General features: G+C 40.0%; 1 protein-coding gene across 2 annotated transcripts; it reads left to right on the forward strand.

The window, feature by feature from the left end:
• The first annotated feature begins 1,683 nt into the window (after positions 1-1,683).
• On the forward strand, positions 1,684-21,041 carry TMEM196 (transmembrane protein 196). 2 transcript variants are annotated; one of them, XM_045007526.1, is made up of 5 exons: positions 1,684-2,439; positions 14,998-15,054; positions 16,924-17,178; positions 19,084-19,157; positions 20,538-21,041. In XM_045007526.1, the coding sequence occupies exons 1-5, from the start codon at positions 2,275-2,277 to the stop codon at positions 20,542-20,544; spliced, it is 558 nt and encodes a 185-aa protein (XP_044863461.1). In that variant the 5' UTR covers positions 1,684-2,274; the 3' UTR covers positions 20,545-21,041. The 2 variants fall into 2 exon arrangements, with proteins under 2 accessions (XP_044863461.1, XP_044863462.1); XM_045007527.1 differs by lacking the exon at positions 19,084-19,157.
• Positions 21,042-21,892: the final 851 nt, after the last annotated feature.

Genomic DNA, 21,892 nt, shown 5'->3' on the forward strand with positions numbered 1-21,892 from the left:
ATCTGTACTTGCACTATGCGCCCACAAAAGTATAGAGTTTAGGAGCTTTTATACTGTGCCTTGATTTTTATCATAACAGATGTCAGGTTCTATTTAAGACAGAAGACATGAGAAGCAGCAAGGGGACAATTTTGCTTTCGCCTGCAATGTAGCTTTCCTTTAGGAAAGTGACACAAAATATTAGCCTATCTGCTATTGTGCATTGGGGCAAGTGTGAAAAGATTTTCAGCAGGTGCTGTTCTAAGTGATGAAATGATAACATCTTATCAATCCTATAGCTATAGTCTTTTCTTTGCTCTCTCTTTCTCATATGTTCTATTTAGATTGCATCTAGGTATAAAATCTGAATCTGATCGCAGTGCAAATCTGGAGTAATTCTACCCATGTCAATGGAGCTACTTTGGATATATGTGTGATCTACAATGTGGCCCATAGATGCTGGATATGATCTTCTCCCATGTATATTAGATAGATAGATAGATAGATAGATAGATAGATAGATAGATAGATAGATAGATAGATAGATAGATAGATAGATAGATACTTTTTTCACAGTGGACATACCACCTCATCTCATGGCCACAGCATTATGTCTCTTTTCAGAAGAAAGTTTTAGGGTCTGAAAAAAGCAGGATCTACCTGGATCCTACCAATTTTTGGACTCTTGTCTCCAAATTGTATCATTAAAATAGGGAACAAGTCTAGGCTCTCCTACTGCATCAAAAACCTGGAACCCAATGCATCTTGGCATTCCAGTGTTGGGACCTAGATAATTCTGCTGGCTAGGAGAAGCTACATATGAACCAACTTTAGACAGTAAAACTGAAGAGTATGCAGCCAACAGTTAGCTGGATCCAGCAAAATACTGGTACAGATTAAGAGTATCTGCAACTATCTTGTACCAAGATATATCGGGGTCCACATTTTTGTGTGGAATTGTAAACACAACATATAATATCTGTTGGTACAATTTCCAGGGTCTGGATGTCAGGTCTGATTTTTTGCAGCATTGTTGCACTGAGGCACACCAGAGTCTGGATTTTTTAGGTGCAATAGGAGTGGGTGAATGGGCTCTTTATTTAAGCAGCAAAATGATTGGTACCAAAAACTAGACAGATCTAGCAACATTCAGCTCTGAGTAGTTGTAGCTCGTTTGCTCTGGGTTACACTGAGATTTGGTTTGCACTGGTATAACAGGAGCATCTATCCTGATGCTCTATTTGGGCATTAGCACTAGAGAAGTAGGGGTCCAAAAATGCCAGGATACTGGTGCTGGACCTGAGTTTTTGCAGTGCTCTTGCTCTGAGGTCTGGTGGTGGATTTGATTGGTGCAACTGGAAGATTTACTCTTGTTCTATATTGTGACAGCATGGGGTGGGGGAGAGATTCAGCAGAATCCAGCTTTTGCCTTCCCCCAAAGTTTTGCATCAAGGGACTCTGCTGCCAGCACCATCACTTTCCTGTTCCCTTGGCAGCTGGGGCGTAGGGGTAGGGATATAGGAGGTGTGTTGGGGAGGGGGGGGGTTGCCTTGTGTTTGGACCCTGGGGCGGAGCTGCTATAGAGACTCGCCTGGATATTGGTCCCAGATTCATACATAAATATAGCCAGGGTGGATTTTCCCCACTTCCCTCCCCAAAAAGAACCCACCCCAGTGAGGTCATTTCAATGAGAGTGAAGGAGGCGATCAGACAAGGTCGACTTTTCTGGAGGAGACACAGCCTGCGAGTGGAGCGTGGTGCTGAATTTAATCTGCGTTCCCCAGCCTCTGGGAGAGCGGGGGGGAGAGACGCCGGAATACAGCTCCAGCCCGGGGAAAAGCGAGGAAGCCTTGGCCGGGCCCGTCGGAAGCCCCACTCCGTCCCCGGGCGAGCCGAGCGGAGGCTGCTGGAGACATCGGAGCGTGACCCCGGGGGTGGGATCGGAAGAGGCGGCGGTACCTTGGAGAGCTCCGAGCCAGCCGCCTTGCCAGGCGCGCCGGAGGATTAGCCCAGCTGGCCGCAGCTGCGGCGGGCAGCGACTTGCCGGGCTCCAGCCCTCGGCCAACGGGAGGCTCCCTGTGTGCGAGGCTGCCTGGGGCGGGGGGTCTCCTGCCCGGGGGCGGAGGAGAGGCGCCTTTGCCTTGGGCATGCCCGGCCTCCCAGCTGCGGATCTGACGCTTCGCCGCTAAGGAGGAGGAAGAAAAGTTTGGGGGAACCCGAGCGGGGGAGGCGCTGGAGAGAAGGCGGATGGTTTGTTTTCCGGGCTGAGCTGGAAGGAACGATGACCCAGCGAGGATGTGCACCAGCAGCCACACCATTGGGAGCCTCTTGGTGCTCTCTGTGCTGGAGATAGGGCTGGGGGTCTCCAGCGTGGCCGTGGGGGCGGTCAGTTTCAGCCTGGTCCTTGCGGAGCATAAGCCTCAGCTGGGAGACTCTTCTCCGGTATGGAGCGGGGTGTGTGTACGTTAGCCATTTCACTCTCTCTTTAACTCTGTGTGGTGATGATCCGTTTGTGTGAACAAGCCTCCTCATGCAACCCCCCCCCCCCCCCCATGCATGCCGGGCTGGAAGCCTCGCTCTGTGCACTGGTCATGCACATGGGTAGGATTTGCACTTTCAGAGGGGTCCCCCCCTTTTTTTTCTTCTTTTTTGTATGCAAATTACTGAACTTTCTCTGAGCCTTCCCCCCCCCCCCCGAACTCCCTGGACCCTTGTGTGATTCCAGTGTTATAGAAGGTTGGGCCATAGCTTGCAAACCTGAAACCAAGGGAGAGTTTTGCTTGTAAAAGCCAAAAGGCCCCATCTGGCCCTGTCATTGGGCAGGAAGAGCTAAGGGCCCCTTTAGAATAATGGCCTCCGCGTTCCAGAGCTGCTGGGGAAGCAAAAAAAAAAATAGGAAAGAGTTCTTGGAGCCTTACAACAGTTTCTTAGGATCAGGGACAATCTGAGCTTCTAGGAAAAATTTAGCCAGAAAAATAAAAAAATCTGGGTGAGCACAATTAACATCCAGCTGTATTCCTCCAACCCCCCAGGCAGCTTTTTTAATAGTAAGCTCCACCTCTCAGAACATGTTTGATATAGTTTCAGTTTGAGCCTTTTGTCTAGTAAATGCCCACCTCCAAAAATAGTGTGATAACTAATGAAGCCAAGACTTGCAAACAAGGACTAGCCAGGGTAAACATAAGGGATCATGTTTAAATTCTAAAGGGCTATTTGATTATGATTAAACAACTATATTGCTAAAGGGATTGTTTACTTTTTACTTCATAAGAAGCAGGAAAACTCTCAATTACTCACCACTGATGAAGCCTCAGGTAATCTTTACAGGTCTCTTCTACTAAAAGGATTAATGTAATATTATCCTTGTTAGTAATAATTATAAATAAATGTAGGTACATAGTGCTGTAAATATTCCTGATATTGTACAAATGTAGTGAGCCACAAGTCCTGCTCTAGACAGGATACAATCACAAGACAATACAACACACCCAATAACAGGTAAGGGAGTTACCAACAACAGTGCAGCTAAAGGGGGATTTCTGATTTTAAAAAAAAAAGAATGGCAAGGATTGCTCAAAGAGCTGTGGTTAAGGAGAAATTTGAAGACAGAGGGTGAAGTCAATGGGAGTTGTGACATCGATTTATATGGGGCCAGGATTTCACCTCAAGTAATAAAAACTTACAATTGAAAATAATTTCACAACACTGTATATTGCCTATATAACGGTCTTCTTTTAAATAGACTGGTTTTGCTCCTTTATAATATGCCTTTCAGCAAACTATTCTGCTTTCTTTAATGGCTAAAGGATTGTATTTATATTGCTTTTAATTGGAATGTAAAAGTAGAAATCTTGGGCTGGCTCCTCCCCCTCAACTACACCCCTCATTCCAAGGGGCTGTAAAGATGGCTTATCCAGCCTGCTGAGGATTCCCAAACCTAGGGGATGTAGCTAGGCATAGGGGAAATGCTGGCAGTGTGGCAGATGAAAAGGGAGTGGCCAGAGTGCCACTCCTCTCTAGAGATCTTTGACTGATAGAACATCTCTTTGCAGCCATTCCCAACTAGACACAAACTAGAGCAGCTATAGTGGTCGTAGCCCTGGAGGCTGACCTGCCTTCTTGCCAGCTTCAGGACTGTGGTGCTCCAAAAGTGGTATAGGGCCACCTATCCTCCCCATTGGGTCTCCTACTGAGCATATCTTGGCTGGCCCAGGCTCTCTGTATGTCACACAAAGTAACTGTGTTCTGATTCAGTGCCCTGGAATCAAGATTTTCCCTTCGTGGGGAAGGTAAAAGGGCGAAGGAGAACTATTACTTTGAATCTCCACAGGGTAAACCATTGGATATAACCTGAATAATGTCATGTTTCCAGCAGTCGTGTTACCTGACTGTGTAAGGAAAGACCTTTGACCCAGTTCTGTCCTCACTTACATAGATGTAACTCAGCCAAGGCCCAGTGAAGATGCGGTTACTATGGAAACCTTAACTCTAGTGTTTGTGGATTTTAAATCACACACATTATATCTGTATCTGTCTATCATGTTGTGTGAGATTTAAAATCCACAAACACCAGAATTAAGGTTTCCATAGTAACGCTCATCTTTGTCAGCTTACATGAGAAACTGGGCCTCTGCTGAGTGATGCCTATGTAAGTGGGGTCAGAGCTGGATCAAAGGTCTTTCTTGAGCTTTTCAGGTAACATTACTACAGGAAACATGATATTCACACAGGTATAATGTACACATATACATGCATGCAACTGCGTGCAGCTGCAATCAAGATTAAAATGTGTTAATATTGAAATGACTATCATTTCAATTATAGAATGTAATAATGTTGAGTCTGAAGCATATTAGCCCTCTTGTTAAAAAAAATTGATTTTCTTGCTTAATAACAGCAGTCTTGTTTATGACCCTGATTGCAAGGTACTTAAGCATGTGCCTACCTTAAAGCATGTCAATAGTCCCACTGAGGTTAATAGGACTAGTCACATACTTTCAGCTAAGCATGAGTTTAAGTGCATTGCTCGACTGGGACCAGTGTGCTCTGCACAGTACTGCATCAAGCCCAAAGGTCTTGAATTTCTGGCAATGAAGTAAAAGAAAGATGTGAATGAGTCTGAATTAGGGTACTCATCTACTGGTATTTAAAATACATGGGAAAACATATTATAAATTTATCATTCCACCCACATAATTGTCCTGCTCTCATAGTTTATGAAATTGACCTTTATTAAGATAAAGAAAATTAATAGAGAAAAAGATCCAAATGAAAACATCTCTATCTATGACTGATCATTCAATCTATCTAATTAATAGATGTTTATCTAAGTTATTTTACTACACATACAGTATATAATGTATCTGTGCTCTTTATAAAATATTATGGTGGCTGCAAGGTTATCAAAATCCTCTACTACAGTTGACATACTATTGATTTCTGGATTTTTTTCCCTATTTGTTTTTCATGTCTTATCACAATTTATTCCACTTACTATCATTAGTTTCTCCAAGTGAGTAGAAATCATGCTGCGTTTCTGAATTCCACCACTTAAAATTCACTTGTCTGACTTACCATAGAAACAAATCAACCAATAGCATGAGCATGCTGAACTACTCTCACACAAGTATAACAAACCTGATCACATGCATTACAATGGCTGTTGCACAATAAAAAAAAATCAAAACAATATTCTTTCAGAAAATATTCCGACATAATACAACCAAATGTTACAAGTTGTCAAATATACTATAGCCAAGAAGAAATCTTAAGTTGTGTGTGTATATAAAATATATTTATAACTATAATTCTCAAGTATATATGGGCCTGATTCTCATTTACATTGAGATGGTGTAAACAGCTTTATTGTAAAAGAGACTCAGTCTCAGCCCCTGTATCCCCCCCCCCGCCCTGCACACACACACACACACCCCAAGTCTTCTGTCAAATATGCCATTTATCTTCACTCATGTGGAGACACCTAATGATGCCCTTATGGCTACAACACTCAAGCATGATAGTTTTCTCACTCATGAAGACAAATGTCAAAACACCTGTAAGTGTTATGTATTCTCAGAGTGTCAGTCAGTAGCTCTATAGAGACACAGGTAATCTTTCCATGTTTGTGATTATTGCACACCTAAGTCTTCCTTTTCAATAGGAACCTCCAGTGTGAACTATTTATAATTTGGCTATAAGAATTTGCTCCAACTTGACACCTAGAATACATGGTTACAGGGACTTTTTTATTTCCCAAGTTTTCAAAAAAGCAGTTTAGTCAGTATGGAAATATCACAGAATAAGGGATAAGTTTAGACTGCTAAAACAATGTTGGTGGTCTGTAATTTAAAAAAAAATGAAAGTTTGCTGATTTTAGTTGTCAGTGCTGACTACTTGCCTAATTTATTCTGGAAAAGAATAGTCAAACTAACAGGTTATTTCAAATGAACACTCAAACAGTTCACAATGTTATTTAATGTGGACAAAATGCAGATCTGCTGCTACTTTATTTAAGCATGTGCGTTACATTTTCATAGATTCATAGTTTCCAAGGCCAAAACTGTGATCATCTGAGCTAACCTGCTGCAAAACAAAGGCCATAGAAATTCCCCAATATAATTCCTAGAGCATATTTAAAAAAAAAATCCAATTTTGATTTAAAAATTGCCTGTGATGGAGGATCTACCACAACCCTAGGTACATTGTTCCAGTGGTTAATTATGCTCATTGTTAAAAATGTATACCTTGTTTCCGGTCTGAATTTGCTTATCCTTCAGCCCTTCAGTCTGAATTTGTCTAGCTACCCTCCAGCCATTGGACCTTGTTGTACATTTGTCTGCTAGTTGGAAGAGCTCATTATTAAATATTTGTTCCCTATGTAGGTATTTATAAACTGTGATCAAGTCACTCCTTAACTTTCTCTCTGTTAAGTGAAGTAGATTGAACTCCTTAAGTCTGTCACTACAGAGCATTTCTTATGGCTCTGACTGAAAGGTAATGGGAATTAAATGCCTAACTACCAATTGTGCCTTTGAAAATCTCCCCATTGTGTTCAATATGTTTTGCTGAGATCTTCTGAGAATGTCTTTTCTTTTCTATAGGTTTGGGTTGGGACAGGGGTTGGTTGTTTGTTTGTAATCTCCTGTTTTCTTATGGCTGACCTTTTTCCAGTTTGGTCTGCCTCCCTGCTGGATTCTCTCTCTCTCTCTCTCTCTCTTCATGATCCACACTCTGAATGTTTACCCTTGCATTGCAATGTCACTCAAAACAGAAGTGCCTAGTGATTTCAGACACTTTCTCTGGTCAGTGCACCCATTTGGAATTTCAGCTTCTTTCTCTCTTTTCTTCAGTTAAAAAGTCAAGACAGTTAAATATCAGGATTTTCTTTCTTTCATGTTAGTGAGTTCAGTTTTCTGGCTTTGCACATGACTTTCTACTTCAGACTGCTGGAGCTGATCAGGGAGTTTACAAAGCGATAGTTTCTGCTGCTTAAGCTCTTTGGAGGCAGTATATAATAACAAAATCTCTTTTTGTGTGTGTGTTTTCTAAAACCGGACTTGTATTTGTATTTATGGTTTTCATTTTCAGATACCTTCCAGTATGAGAATAACTAAGTTAGAAGTATGGGCCTAAATAAAACATATTTTTGCGCTGCTTACCTTATCTTTCATTTGTGGGGTAATCCTACAAAATGTTGGTTTTTCTGTGCAGAATCTAGCAGGGATATGCAGAAGTAGAGTGGGGCTGGCTAGGGAAAGTGCTGTGGGGCTCGGGAGAGGCTAGAGCAGGCAGTTACACACCTCTCAGGGTCCCTCAGCAAGGGGAGGCTATGGAAGCAAACTACATTCCCAAAAGCAGCCCCTTCCATGCTGGAGCATAGCCAGTGGCTGTGAGCCATGAAGGATGGGGTAAGAAACGTCCACTATTACCAGGATGCTCAAAGCCTTTGGGATTTTGCAAAGGCATTGTAGGTGGGTGCAAGTCTCCTGGAACCCCTACATAAATGGGGGCTGCTGGCCAGAGACAGTGTTAGACACATGCAACCCAGGCAATTACCTCAGCTGTGAGGCAGCCAGGGTGACCGACTCAGTTACTTGTGAGAATGGGACCCCAGAATCAAGGTCAGATGGCAATGGCATAAGAATAGCTGGTGCAGCTGCTCAGGAGCTCATGCACTTGGAGGCTCCCTGCAGGCTCAGGGCTCCTCAGCTGCACAACATATAACCGGCCCAGGCTGCTGCCATTGTTTGCAGCCTGCTGGAACCTCTAGGCACAGCAGTGCTCTGGCCCCCCCACTGCCCACATTTGAATTTGCCCAGGGAGTGGGCCTCCAAAATGGTGGCTCTGCCGTGTATTCTGATTGGGACTGCCAATGGCAGAGCTTCCATTTTGGTTGCAGGCCCCTCCTTGTCTCCCTTTGCCTGGGCAAATTTAAATGCGGACAGCAGGAACCAGCACACTGCACTTCCTAGAGGCTCTGACTCTAGTTCTGGTGGCAGCAGCAGTGGTGGTTCGCAGTTTTGGCTCCCTTGGGAGTAGTTGTGGCTTTGGTGGTTGCAATGGCGATTGTTCTACTGGTAGTAGCACTGGTGCAGGACCCAAGCCAGAGGGAGCAGATGGCACAGCATGGACGTGGGCAGGTGGGGCAATGGGGGAACAGAGTAGGGATGCAGAGGCAGGGACGAGTGGAGGGGGATGGGAGAAGTTAGAGTTTATTTGAATGTGGGACATGTGATGGCATGTTCAGGCCCACAATTAAAACTTGGTCTGGGACCCATATTTTTGTTCCTCTGCCACTGGCACGTGGGAGAAAGAGACAGGGGGCCCTGGACCAGGTGACACCCAGTAAGCATTTGCTGACCTTGCTGACTGTTATATCTGCCACTGGTGCTGATTGAAGGTCCCTCCCTCATTGCCTGGCTACTCAGGTAGATATTTCCAAGCTGGTTCCTTTCACTTATCCCTATGAAAGATTTTATACTTTTCCTTAGCTTGAGATGTGTACATCTGGGCACTGAGTCATTTCATTTTTGTAAGGAGCTTAGGTATTATGGGGAAAGGCCATATATAAAACATTTTAGATTTAAAAAGGAGGTAGGTAGATAGAGATCTATACTATCATTGCACCAATGCCCCTCTATGCATATTTTAACTTTAGAAACTCGAGTCCAATTGTCTGATATTGCCTTTGCCTCCGGGAGGATAAATTCTCTCTCTGTGGGTATGTATTGTTGTACAGCTCCAGTCAATGATTTTACTGTGCTTCCACTGCAGGGGGCAGTGCATTCTCTGCAAGTTGCAGTCTATGCTCTACAGGGCTCAATCAGTACCAGTACAGAGGGGTGAGTGGTGACGACACAATCCTCAGGCTAACCCCCATTTCCTCATGGTGCAAAGATGTGTTTTGAATTCTTTGTAGTGAATCAGAGAGGACAGCAAGGTGAAATGGTCTGAAGTAGTTGAACGGAAAGTGCTGCATGGCTGCATCAGTCCCCTTATGGCTTATTATCACTGCTAGGAAATGTAATTATATCTAAACAGGACTTTTAACAATGGAGTGAATGAGGTGACAAGATGCTGACCTTGCTGGTCAGTGTAAACAAGGATGAGTCATGCTCAGCATCTGTCAACTAGTTGTGGGAAACCCTGCTCCCAGCAGCTCAATAGTTAAACATCCAGTTTAAACAAGATTAAATATCTTAGTGAAGATGAAGTCTTAGAGGCCAGCAATGGATGTATACAGTGTGGCAAGACAGAAAACGTGGCTCATGTTGCATTTCAGCTGGCAGTATTGTGAAACCTAAGAGTTCAAAACTCAAATGGCAAATCAAAAGAAACCTGTTAGATTTATTTCCAATGTGAACTGCACACAAGCCCTGCTTTCAGTATACATGGCCCCTTGCCTCCCATGTACATTACACTACCATTGTCAGTACTATTGAGTCCTCAAAAAAACACAGAAAATGTTTGGGAAAACACCATAATTCCAGGGTGGGGCACTGTCCAAATGTGTGTGCCTGGTTTGCCAATAAGACAGCACTGGACAGAGTCAACCACATAATCTCCCATGACTTCCCATTCTCTCCAAAGCTTTCTGGGCTTTTTTGAGCTGGATGAGTCAACTGAGTTTTATAGGCTAGAGTAGCAGTTCCCTGAATAAGGTCCCTAAATCTCTCTACTCCCATTGTGCAGCAGATTTGCACCAGTTCCATTGGGTCAGGATACACCACCATCAGACAAAAAGGGATGGACTTAGTCATACATTTTCATGGGATTTTAAGTTGCCTGAAACACTGGACCAAATTCATCCTGGATGTAACTGACTTTCATAAATAATCATTCTATTTATTGGGCAATCCCTTTCTCGGAAATGTACTGAGTGTGACGGACAACAATCCAAAAATACAATAATAATAAAAATAATAATGTACACTCAGCAAGTGTTTTTCATCTCAGCATCAAAATATGCTTCGTGAACCTTAGCAAATGCAGCCTCACAGCATGTTTGTGATATAGTCAGTAGATGTGGCATGACCTGTCAAAGGTCACACAGGCACTCTGTGGCAGTGCCAGGAATGGAACTAACAGCTCCTGTGTCCTGGCCCAGTGCCTTAATCACAAAACACTCTTTACTCCATTTATGTTGATAAAACTTCCTTGATATGGTAATAGAAACTAGTGCCTAGGGCATCTTAGCACTACCCAATATCTTTTTAGAGAACAACACAAGGGCTAAGGTACACTTGCAGTGGTGGCTCATTCCTTAGTCATTGGACTGTCATTGAAAATGTACATTAACCCGTTGGTTCAAGATGAGATGATGCTACCATCACATGGTGGTTTGAGAAATAGCTTGCTATGTCTTGGAAGGACAGTAAATCAATAGCAGATCATTCCAATTAGTGGATTCCAGTCCACATGAGCAAAGTGAATCTGTAATTCTTCTGATACTCTCTTGGCAGAATGTAAGGCTGATGTTACATGTTCAGGGAGCAGAGATGTAGCTACATTTTGCACTAGCTGAAAGCAACAGAATGACTTTTGACTGTAGCCTGAAGTAGAGGGAATTGTAATAGTCGAGTCATGGTGGGTGGGATTTTCAAAAGTGCTCAGTATTGGCTTAAATCTGCTCCCTTTCAAGTCAATGTTGCAAAACTTTTGAAAAGCCCATCCAATCTGACCTATACTGTGAAATACACTGCTTTGAAAATACATGGAGTTTTCCTTTTTACATAGCTAAAATATGCTAGTTACATGTTGAAAATAACATTGATTATATTTTCCAGATCCTTTTTATAAGCTTGTTATAACCCATAAATGTTCTTTTCTCTATGCATTATTTTCCTTTTACTCCTGTTGAGTCACAATTAGAAGGAAACAACATTATTTAGTCTGCTTACATTATTTAGTCATCAAGTCTAGATGAATGAGATTTATTACAATATCTTGAACAAAGAATTGTTTATATTTTCTGTTTGGATGCTGAGAATCACAAAACACCATATGTGAAAACTAGAGCTGTCAAGCAATTACAAAAATTAATCATGATTAATCACATGATTAAAAAAATTAATCGCGATTAATCGCACTGTTAAAGAATAATACAATACCATTTATTTAAATATTTTTGGATGTTTTCTACATTTTCAAATATCTTTATTTCAATTACCACACAAAACACAAAGTGTACAGTGCTCACTTTATATTATTATTTTTATTACAAATATTTGCACTGTAAAAAATAAAAAAATAGTATTTTTCTATTCACCTAATACAAATAATGTAGTTCAACTTATTTATCATGAAAGTGCAACTTACAAGTGTAGAATTATGTAAATAAAAAAACCCCTGCATTAAAAAATAAAACAATGTAAAACTTTAAAGCCTACAAGTCCAATCAGTCCTACTTCTTGTTCAGCCAATTGCTCAGGCAAACAAGTTTGTTTACATTTACAGGAGGTAATGCTGCCTGCTTCTTGTTTATAATGTCACCTGAAAGTGACAGTAGGTGTTTGCATGGCACTGTTGTAGTCGGCATCACACGACATTTACATGCCAGATATGCTAAAGATTCATATGTCCCTTCATGCTTCAGCCACCCTTGCAGAGGACATGCATCCATGTCAAAAAGGGGTTCTGCTCGATAATGGTCCAAAGCAGTGTGGACCAACACATGTTCATTTTCATCATCTAAGTCAGATGCCACCAACAAAGATTGATTTTCTCTTTTGGTGGTTCAGTTCTGTAGTTTCCGCATCAGAGTGTTGCTCTTTTAAGACTTCTGAAACCATGCTCCACACCTCATCCCTCTCAGATTTTGGAAGGCACTTCAGATTCTTAAATCATGGATCGAATGCCGTAGCTATCTTTAGAAATCTCACATCAGTACCCTTTTTGTGTTTTGTCAAATCTGCTGTGAAAGTGTTCTTAAAATGAGCAACATGCGCTGGGTCATCATCCAAGACTTCTATAACATGAAATATATGGCAGAATGTGGGTAAAATAGAGCAGAAGAATTACAACTCTCCCCCAAGAAGTTCAGTCACAAATTTAATTAACACTTTTTTTTAACGAGCATCATCAGCATGGAAAGCATGTCCTCTGGAATGGTGGCCAAAGCATGGGGGAGCATATGAATGTTTAGCATAGCTGGCACATAAATACTTTGCAATGCTGGCTACAAAAGTGCCATGCAAATTCCTGTTCTCACTTTCGGGTGACATTGTAAATAAGAAGCGGGCAGCATTATCTTCTGCAAATGTAAACAAACTTGTTTGTCTTAACGATTGGCTGAACAAGAAGTAGGACCAAGTGGACTTGTAGGGTCTAAAGTTTTACATTGTTTTGTTTTTTGAGTGCAGTTACATAACAAAAAAAAAAGTCTACATTAGTAAGTTGCATTTTCCTGATAAAGAGATTGCACTATAGTACTTGTATGAAATACTATTTCTTTTGTTTAGCATTTTTACAGTGAAAGTATTTGTAATAAAAATAATATTATATAGTGAGCACTGTACACTTTGTATTCTGTGTGGTAATTGAAATCAATATATTTGAAAATGTAGAAAAATATCCAAAAATATTTAATAAATTGCAATTAGTATTCTATTGTTTAACAATGTGATTAAAAGTGTGATTAATCATGATTAATTTTTTATCATTATTAATTTTTTGAGTTAATCTCGTGAGTTAACTGCAATTAATTGACAGCCCTCGTGAAGTGAAAATATGAAATACAGTATGCCATAAACGGAAATTAATCTATAATGATAGAATTTTGAGTGAAATTCTAGAATCCCATGTAACGGCTGAGTAAAAGAGCTTTACGCATGTATCCTGCTCAAGAGCTAGAAGTCTAAATTGTACCCCAACTCGAGAGGGAGACAGGCCTGGGAGGCCGTAGTGAATCATCTCAATATCCCAGCAATTGGTACCTCAGCCTACGGAGTGTAGTAGCTTCTGCAGTCCCTCCAGCCATTGCATTCATGTAAACATAGATCCAATGGCTTGCTACTTGACCCACTCCAAATTTCCCCTTCATGCCAGCATATATGGACTGGCATGAAGTCTATATATCCTGTGCTATGTATACTAGTGAATAACAAACAAAATCTAGCTATTACTACTGTATGCAACTGAGTCACTGCAAAAATTAAGGATCTTGATGTTTTGTGCTCATCTATGTGCAAACACCTAATAAAGACTTTTTTTTTTTTGCTCCAACTGCGTATTGCAACCACTCATCAACTGATATATTTAATATGCCAAAGTTCTGTGAGGGAATAAGACATATACGATATAGTTTATACCTACCCTAAATATTCACATTATTTTTACTGACTGTGTAGGGGCCAGGTCTGTCTTGTGATGTTTTCATCCCAGTGAAGGGCCAAATTAAGGTCTTCCATGAAGTGCAAAAGCTGGGTGGAAAAGTCTATTGCTTTGAGCCTACGTAATTTCCTCCCAGTCTTTCTGTGAAGTGGTAGGGTTAGTCTCACTAAGCATAGAGAAGAGAGAATAGCCCTCTTATCCCATGGGTGTGTGGAAACCCAAACAAATCTCCTAATGATGTTAGGGACTTGAAGAAGGCCCATTCCCTACATGACTACTTATCCCTCCTTACCCTGTGGCCCTTGTCAATTTAGCTCCCTATGGAACCGTACTCCCATTGGTTACCTGGGCAAGCCTGAGTTAACATGCACATGTAGAGGAGCAGGAGAAGCCATTCACAGAAAGCAAAAGGGGCACGGACAGAGCTCAAGTGGATTCATTCAAAAATAGGAACAAATTGTATTCACGGAACTTTGTTTGCCCAACCCAAGTCGCCAGCATTGCCAGTTCAGCTCACTTATGAGCCCTAAATTTGCATAAAGGAAAAAGAAAAAGCTCCTTCCTATGGTGTGTCAGACAGCTACATGTCTGAAATATGCATGCTAAAACAGGCTATAAACAGCTGTCACTGTATATTCATTTCAGCTATATCAACTGTTAGGCCCAGCTTTTGCAATCTAATTCACACAAGTGAACCTCTGCTCCTGTGCTGAGGCCCACTAACTTCAGTGATACCCCACATGGGCTCCCTGAGTGGTTCAATTTTCAGGACGAGGGATAAATACTTTATATGTTTTTGGAGTATCAGAATACCTGCTCCATATTGCTGATCACTGATTTGCCAAATTTAATTTCTGAGCAATACAAGGGTAAAAGAAGCATCTTACACTGGTAACATTTGTTTTTCATATTTTGTTTATCCTCATAGTTCAAAAACAGACATTTGATTTTTGCTATTTTTATGAGCAATCACCCTCAGATTGACGTCTCATCCTGGTTTCTTCCTGGATAAATGTGTTTACGGCTGAGTTATAACTTCCTGAAACATAAAGTTTGTAATAAAAACACTGACAATGGTAACAACTGTATAATCTTCTGTTGTGGTCCCCACTTCAATAACCGAGCAAAGTTTAATCTAGCACTCGAGACCTTAGACTATGAAATGACTGATTTTTTTTTCCCTTGCAGTTTCTGCTTTGTGGCATATGTGGAATATTGTGTGCCAAAAAAAAATCTGGACTTGTCGTAAGTTTTTGCACTGCATGCATTATGCATAAGTACTTGAAATGTAAACAGCTGTAACTTGAACTCTTCACCATGAAATCATCATCCTTCATTTCCAAAATGTTGCTAATAAACAAAATTCAATGAAAAGTAAACACAGGCTGTCAAAGGAAAACATTCATCCCTTTGGTTAGCACGGCAAAGGGAGGACATTTTAAAATGGTCTATACAAGTCATGTCCAAAAATGTAGCTCCTGTGGTTATCCCTGTCTCAATTAAGAGCCTGATCCAAGTCCCATTAAGATCAATTGAATGATTCTGAATTATTTCAATGGAAGTTGGATTGGGGCCTTTCTGACCAGGACGCCAGTCCTGCGAAGTAATATGTGTGTACAGGATTGGGCCCCAGGGCTGCTGTCCCAAATTGATCCCAGAAATTTTAGCTGTTCACTGTTTTAAATTTCAAACTGAGTCATGAATAAACCAGTTCTAAAATAATTACAGATGTTTTCTGTTTCATATAAGAATCTGAAGTATAATCATCTTTCTGACTGCAGACAGATGGTATAATTGCTACAAAAGCAACTACAGAAATATTTTTATCTGTTAAAAATATGATCCTATTATAAAGCCCAGTGTTAAAGCTTCTTTATTGTTTAAGTTTATTTCAGTATTAAAACTGGCTTTAGTTTTCTATAGGCCTGACTTTTCTCTTATGTACACAAGAGTGAATTGGGACTAACTCCATGGATGTCCATGGAGCTATGCTCATGTAAATCTAGCATAAGTGAAAGAAGAATCACTCTCTCTAAGGTTACTTTTGAGAGTCAGTGAACTATTCAATTTCCTATAAGAGTGACTGTCACTTTTTTTTTAAATTCTAAGGACTACTCCATTTTGTGGAGCATCCCAACCATGCCTGATCTTTATAACCCCGGTTCTTTCATCAGTTCTGGTGGTCTCATAGACCACAAGAAATAATCCCTTACTGGTGGACCATGAACAATAGTTTGAGAACTATGTTCTTGTTAAAATTGCCATCCTGTTGGCACGCAGCGGTGGTCCACTGGGTACTGGTGGTCCATGGAGCAGTCCCAGGTACTCCACAAAGTTGCTTCCATGATTGTGGTAAAATATCTTTGTCTTCAAGCAGTGATACTTCCTGCTACTTGTAGCCCAGTTTAGATATTTCTGGGCCCCCTAGAAGATCTTTCTGACTAGCTAACCTTAAAAAGTATCACCTCACTGCACCCTGTATAGCTGCTTCAGGTTTTTCTTTGTCACTTTTTTCACTTATTTAAATTCAACCATGATTAAATTTGCAGATTGCACAAAAGCTGCAGGAGGAGAAAACAAGGAGGCCAGGTCCAAACTGCAAAAATTGACCTGAAGAGATTAGAACAGGAGGGGTGGGTTGGGGGCACAGACAAGTAGGAGAGATTCCGTAACAATACCACTAAAGCACTGCACTCAAATGGAGGACATAAATGGCACAGATATGGAGTCTGATTCTGATCTCACTATACTGCTTTAACTAAGATCAAAATCAGCCCTTTGAAGATTAGTTTAGAGTTTTGAATATAGAACTGGAAGGAAATCAGGAGGCCTGAATCCTAGTCCAGTTCTTCCATTGATCTGCCATCACCTTGAGGAAGTCACATTATCTTGCTGTGCCTCATCTCTAAAATATGGATAATACTTACTTCCTAGACACAATAGTTATGGGGGTTAGTAATTAATGTTTGTAAAGTGTTTTAAATTCCGTGTGCTATAGAAGCGCTAAGTATTATTATTATAGTCAGGCTAACTTTCAATCTGAGTGAACTTGTCTGTGATGGTAATCTCTAAATAATGGCACTGTGACATTGCCTCTCTTCTCTCTCCTAACAGATGATCCTTTTTTCAGCCTGTTGCATCTGCGGACTAATTGGAGGAATATTAAATTTTCAGTTCCTTCGTGCTCTGACAAAGAAGTCCTCCACTCTCTATTCTTTGCATCTTACTTCCATGTCTCTTGCATGCATTGGAATTGGAGGTTGCACACTTTCTTCCTGGCTCACTTGCCGGCTAGCCAGCTATGAACAAAGGAGAATGTTCTCCGAAAGGGAGCATTCCCTGCATCATTCCCACGAAATGGCAGAGAAAGTGAGTTGGGTGCCTTTCCTTGTTTGGTCTGCTTTTCTTACAAAGCAACTGTATGTGTTAACATATGCAGTTATATAATGTTGTAGCTATGTTGGTCTCAGGATAATAGAGAGACAAAATGGGTGAGGTAATTTCTTTTATGAAGTTGGTCCAATCAAAGGTACTACCTCACCCACCTTGTTTCTCTAACGTATGTAATAATTGGCAGTAATTGAATTCAATTTTCAACTACAGATGAGGAAGAGCGTCTGGGAAATAAAATGTTCCCATTCTGTATAAGCTTTATTCTGTTGCAGTATATATAATTATTTTTAGGTGGCGCATCCTTTGCAGTACATCCATTTCATTGAAATACATTCCATTTTCAACATAATTCCATTATATAGCTATTCAAAGGCTTAGATTCTAAAGCTAGCACCTCATAAATAATTGAAAATCTTAGTTATATGAACTATCATGTATTGTACTGGGAAAAAAGTACAGAATGCTTTCTGCACCCACATCATTTCATGTTTCCAGGATTTAATCAATTCCTTCCTCTCCCTTCATATTCAGTTTAAAAAGCAGGCTATGTAACCACAAAGGCCACAGTTTTCAAACCTGAATTACTAAAGTTAAGCACCTAAATCCATATTTAGGCACTTAAATAAAGGTAATCCTGTTTTCAGAGGTACTGAGCACTTACAGCTTCCGCTGGTTAAAAGGATTTTTTTTATTTAGGTGCTTATATAGGGATTTATGTGATTTAAATTTAAGGTTGGACAAAAGGAATATAGGTTCTTAAAGCCATCTACTTGGTGTAAGGATATGATTCTTGCCCTGGGAGTGAAATATTCATTTTGATCCTGGGGCTTCTATAAGTGCAGGAAGTCCTATTCCTTTAATTCAAGAAGTATGGGGTTTATAGAGCCAGGGATCAGGAGTCAGGAACATGGGTTCTATGCAGGCCTTTACAGGTGACTCACTGGGTGACCCTGCACAAATCTGCTCTGTGCCTGTTCACCTGCCTGTATTATATATACCACCTCCCACAGAGGTACATTAGTTCATATATGTAAAGCTTTGAGAGATTCTTAGATAAAATGTGATGTAACAGTAACAAATATAATAAGGGAAAGTGACTACTTTGCAGTCTGATCACTACTCACTACTTTCTTAACTGAGATTAGATTCCATGCAGAACTATAGCTGGGACTCGTGTAAAAATGTTAAGGAAGTATTGCTACATTTTAAAAAATTCGCCACAATTATATATTGCTTAAATATGACTAAACTTCATTATTTCTTTTGAATTCTGTATGTAACACAGTCAAATGCACCTCCTAAATGTCCCAATAATAATAATGATAATCTCTAATGCAGTACTTTCTTATATGATAATACAAAATAATTTGATTCGTACAGTATCTTTCATACACACTCTTTCACAAAATATTTACAGTTAAATAGTGTAGGTGCTACATTAAAATAACGTATAGAGAATAAATTAAAGAGGGAGAAAAGATACATTTCCAGATGAAATTTGAAACAAGACAAAGTCAACAAGGTAGATACAGGAAGACTGTTCCAGGTGGTAGGAGCTGCAAAGGAGAAGGCTCTTGCATCAATGGTGAGAAGAGGACAGAGAGGAGGCCTTATGCAAGATGAGAACAGGGAGAAGAGTAGAGAAAGACCATGCCTGAAAGGACAAATATTTCAAAGTACATTAAGCCCAGGGCATGTCTTTTAAAAGAATGGAAGGCAATTTAAAAATTAATAATAAATTAGGCCCTAATCAAACAAGTTTAAAGTGTTTTATATACAATAATATTTTGTATATTTTATACTGATACAGTAATATAGACATGTACCATATGTGCATATGTTTGTGCTATATTTATTGTATAATTGTTATATTTATATTAGAGATTGAGGGGTATTGAAATAACCGACCTGCCCAGCTGCCCGGTGGTTCCCCCGACACCAGAGTTACCTCCAAGGTATGCTGAACTCTAGGCAGCTACCATGTTGTGTCATGTCACTTCAGAAAGTCCCACCTCTAAGAGGAAGGCATAGTTTCAGCTAATCAATGTTGGCTGATGCTGTGATGTCACTCCCAGACGCACTGCATTCAGGAAAGGTACTAACAGTCAGTGAAATAATTCTACATGGTGGAGTGCTGTGATTTGGAAGTAAGTCAAGTATTTAAAATATTCACTCTAGCTGTAGACATCCAAACAATTTTGTTTGGATGTACCCACCATCAGTTCACACCACTTCTAATTTATATGCTTCTTCATGTCTTAAATCCAACATCGCTTTTAAACTTAACTACAGTTTTATTGTTTAGAATAGAAATGTCAGGAAAATAATGATTGTGAATATTTCATTCTGAAATTATAAGTACACTAAAATAGAAAATGCTGGCAATAAATTAAAGTGATAGAAATGGGAAACAGAGACTTTCAGTTTGTGGTCACTAGCTTACGCGTAACCCAGCTGACAGAACATTATTATTAGCTAGAGCAGTGATACTCATGCCTCCGTGGTTCAGAAGCCAAATTAGTAATCAACATTATTCAAAAGAACCACAGTAATGTGAATTCGTTATTTCATTTACTATAGTACTATATATGCATATTTGAACAGTATGACGAGGAAATATTTAGTTTATATTAGTCTCACAGCAAAATGACTGCCCATTTATTATGTTATCAACTACAATTGGTTAATAACCTAGTAAAAGCATCCTGATTAGATAATAACTTAAACTGGTTAATAATAAATTCACACTGTGTTTTAATAGCATGTGCTGCAAAGGACACATTAAAGAGCCACTTGCAGCTCTGGCACCTCAGTCTGAGTATCACTGATCTAGAGCTTGATTGATGGCTTATGTGAAAAGCCTTTGGTGACCTCAACAGACCAGTATCTACATCACAGTAACCACTTCCAGAGCTCCCATTAACTGGCACCCTTTTGGGCATCTCAGCAGAGAGGCAAAGGTCTCAATGGACGTGGAGACTTACCATTTCATTCCTGGTTAGATTGCCCTCCGGGTCTGAGTGGAAGCACATTGGCAGGACAGTGTGAGGAAGCTTGCACTGCTGCCATCTGTGATATGTATTTGTTCTGTGGATAAAGAATGCCCATCTCTAGGGCAGTCAGTCTAGCAACATTCGTAAGAACTCAACTCACATGAAAAAAAAGTGATTTTTCTTTTATAATGTGATTTATTTATTTATTTTTTTAAGATAAAGGTTCTCTGAATGTTGGCATTCAGGGCTTGTTAAATATTTACTAGACCATTAGTTAAATACTTTTTCAAGATCAATAAAATAATTTTAATTTTAATCTGTCCTTTTTTATCCTTGTTACAGGAAATGACAGACAATATGAGCAATGGAGGACCACAGCTGATTTATAATGGAAGAGTGTACGAAAAGATTTAAAAAGTTCAAGGAAAAAAATATTTTTACGATTTTCTTCAGGACAAACAAATAGACACCAAGAGACTGAGATGAAATGGAAACAGTCTTGGCTTTTATTGCTAGAATTTCACAACTGCAGAACAGCACAGTTGCATTTCCCTTTAGAAACATATCTAAAATTTCTCTCCCAAGGATTTTGTGGATATACAGTATTTATTCACTCCACCTCTATTCCTTTTTTCTTTTTGTCTGAATAACTTTCCAGAATTATTATAGCACTTGAAATAGACTTTTCAGACTCTTCTTCTCATGAAGACTTTTTTAAAAAATCCTGTTTAAATGGAGAGTGTTTAACCAGTTGATCGTACAGTGGAGTCTGTGCAAATTATACTTGTTAAAAGCTCGCATTACACATGCAGAGTCCAAATGAGTGAAAGATGAGAGTGCTGAAAACAACACTGATGTCTTTGTTTTGAAAGACAGAATGCTTTAAGAATTCCATAAATCAAAACCTCAACAATGCCTTGTTGTAAAGAAATTGTAAATATTTCCAGTTTGTGAATGAAGTATATTTCGTAATTTGTTCATAATAGATGACAAATAAAATGAAATCTAAAACTGAAAATAATTCATTTTTGCTCATTAGAAAGATCTGTGAATCTGGATCATTGTATTTGCATATTTGCACAAAATATTAGAACGTCTTTAATAGGGGGTGGAGCAGAAACAAGCTGGAAGACGGTGAGGGTAGAATGGCCGGGGCAGAACTGCACCTTGGCAATTCTGCATGCTTATAATTGCCCCTGGGGGCTATTGAAGCAATGGTACATCTCAAGGCAGCACTCAGCACTAACCTAGTATGTTTCTGGGACCAAACAGGTCCTCACAGACCCTTAATAGGGGAGGCATAATCTGCACCATAGCATATGTAATAAGTGTACATATACGGCAAGCAGAAAAATATATACAACATATTTTATAATATACATGAACATAGACTCATAGACTTTAAGGTCAGAAGGGACCACTATGATCATCTAGTCTGACCTCCTGCACAATGCAGGCCACAGAATCTCACCCACCCACTCCTGTAACAAACCCCTAACCTATGTCTGAGTTATTGAAGTCCTCAAATTGTGGTTTGAAGACCTCAAGCTGCAATATACATGTATACACACTTGTGTACTATACATAAACAATGCATGATCATGTGGGGGTGATGTAAAAATCTTCAGCATGAGTTTGATATGGTACATTTATGAGTGGTGACAAAATACAAGTGAGTTATGTTGGGCTTCTCAAAT

This window comes from Mauremys mutica, chromosome 2, assembly GCF_020497125.1.
Source record: "Mauremys mutica isolate MM-2020 ecotype Southern chromosome 2, ASM2049712v1, whole genome shotgun sequence".
Classification (NCBI taxonomy): Eukaryota; Metazoa; Chordata; order Testudines; family Geoemydidae; genus Mauremys; species Mauremys mutica.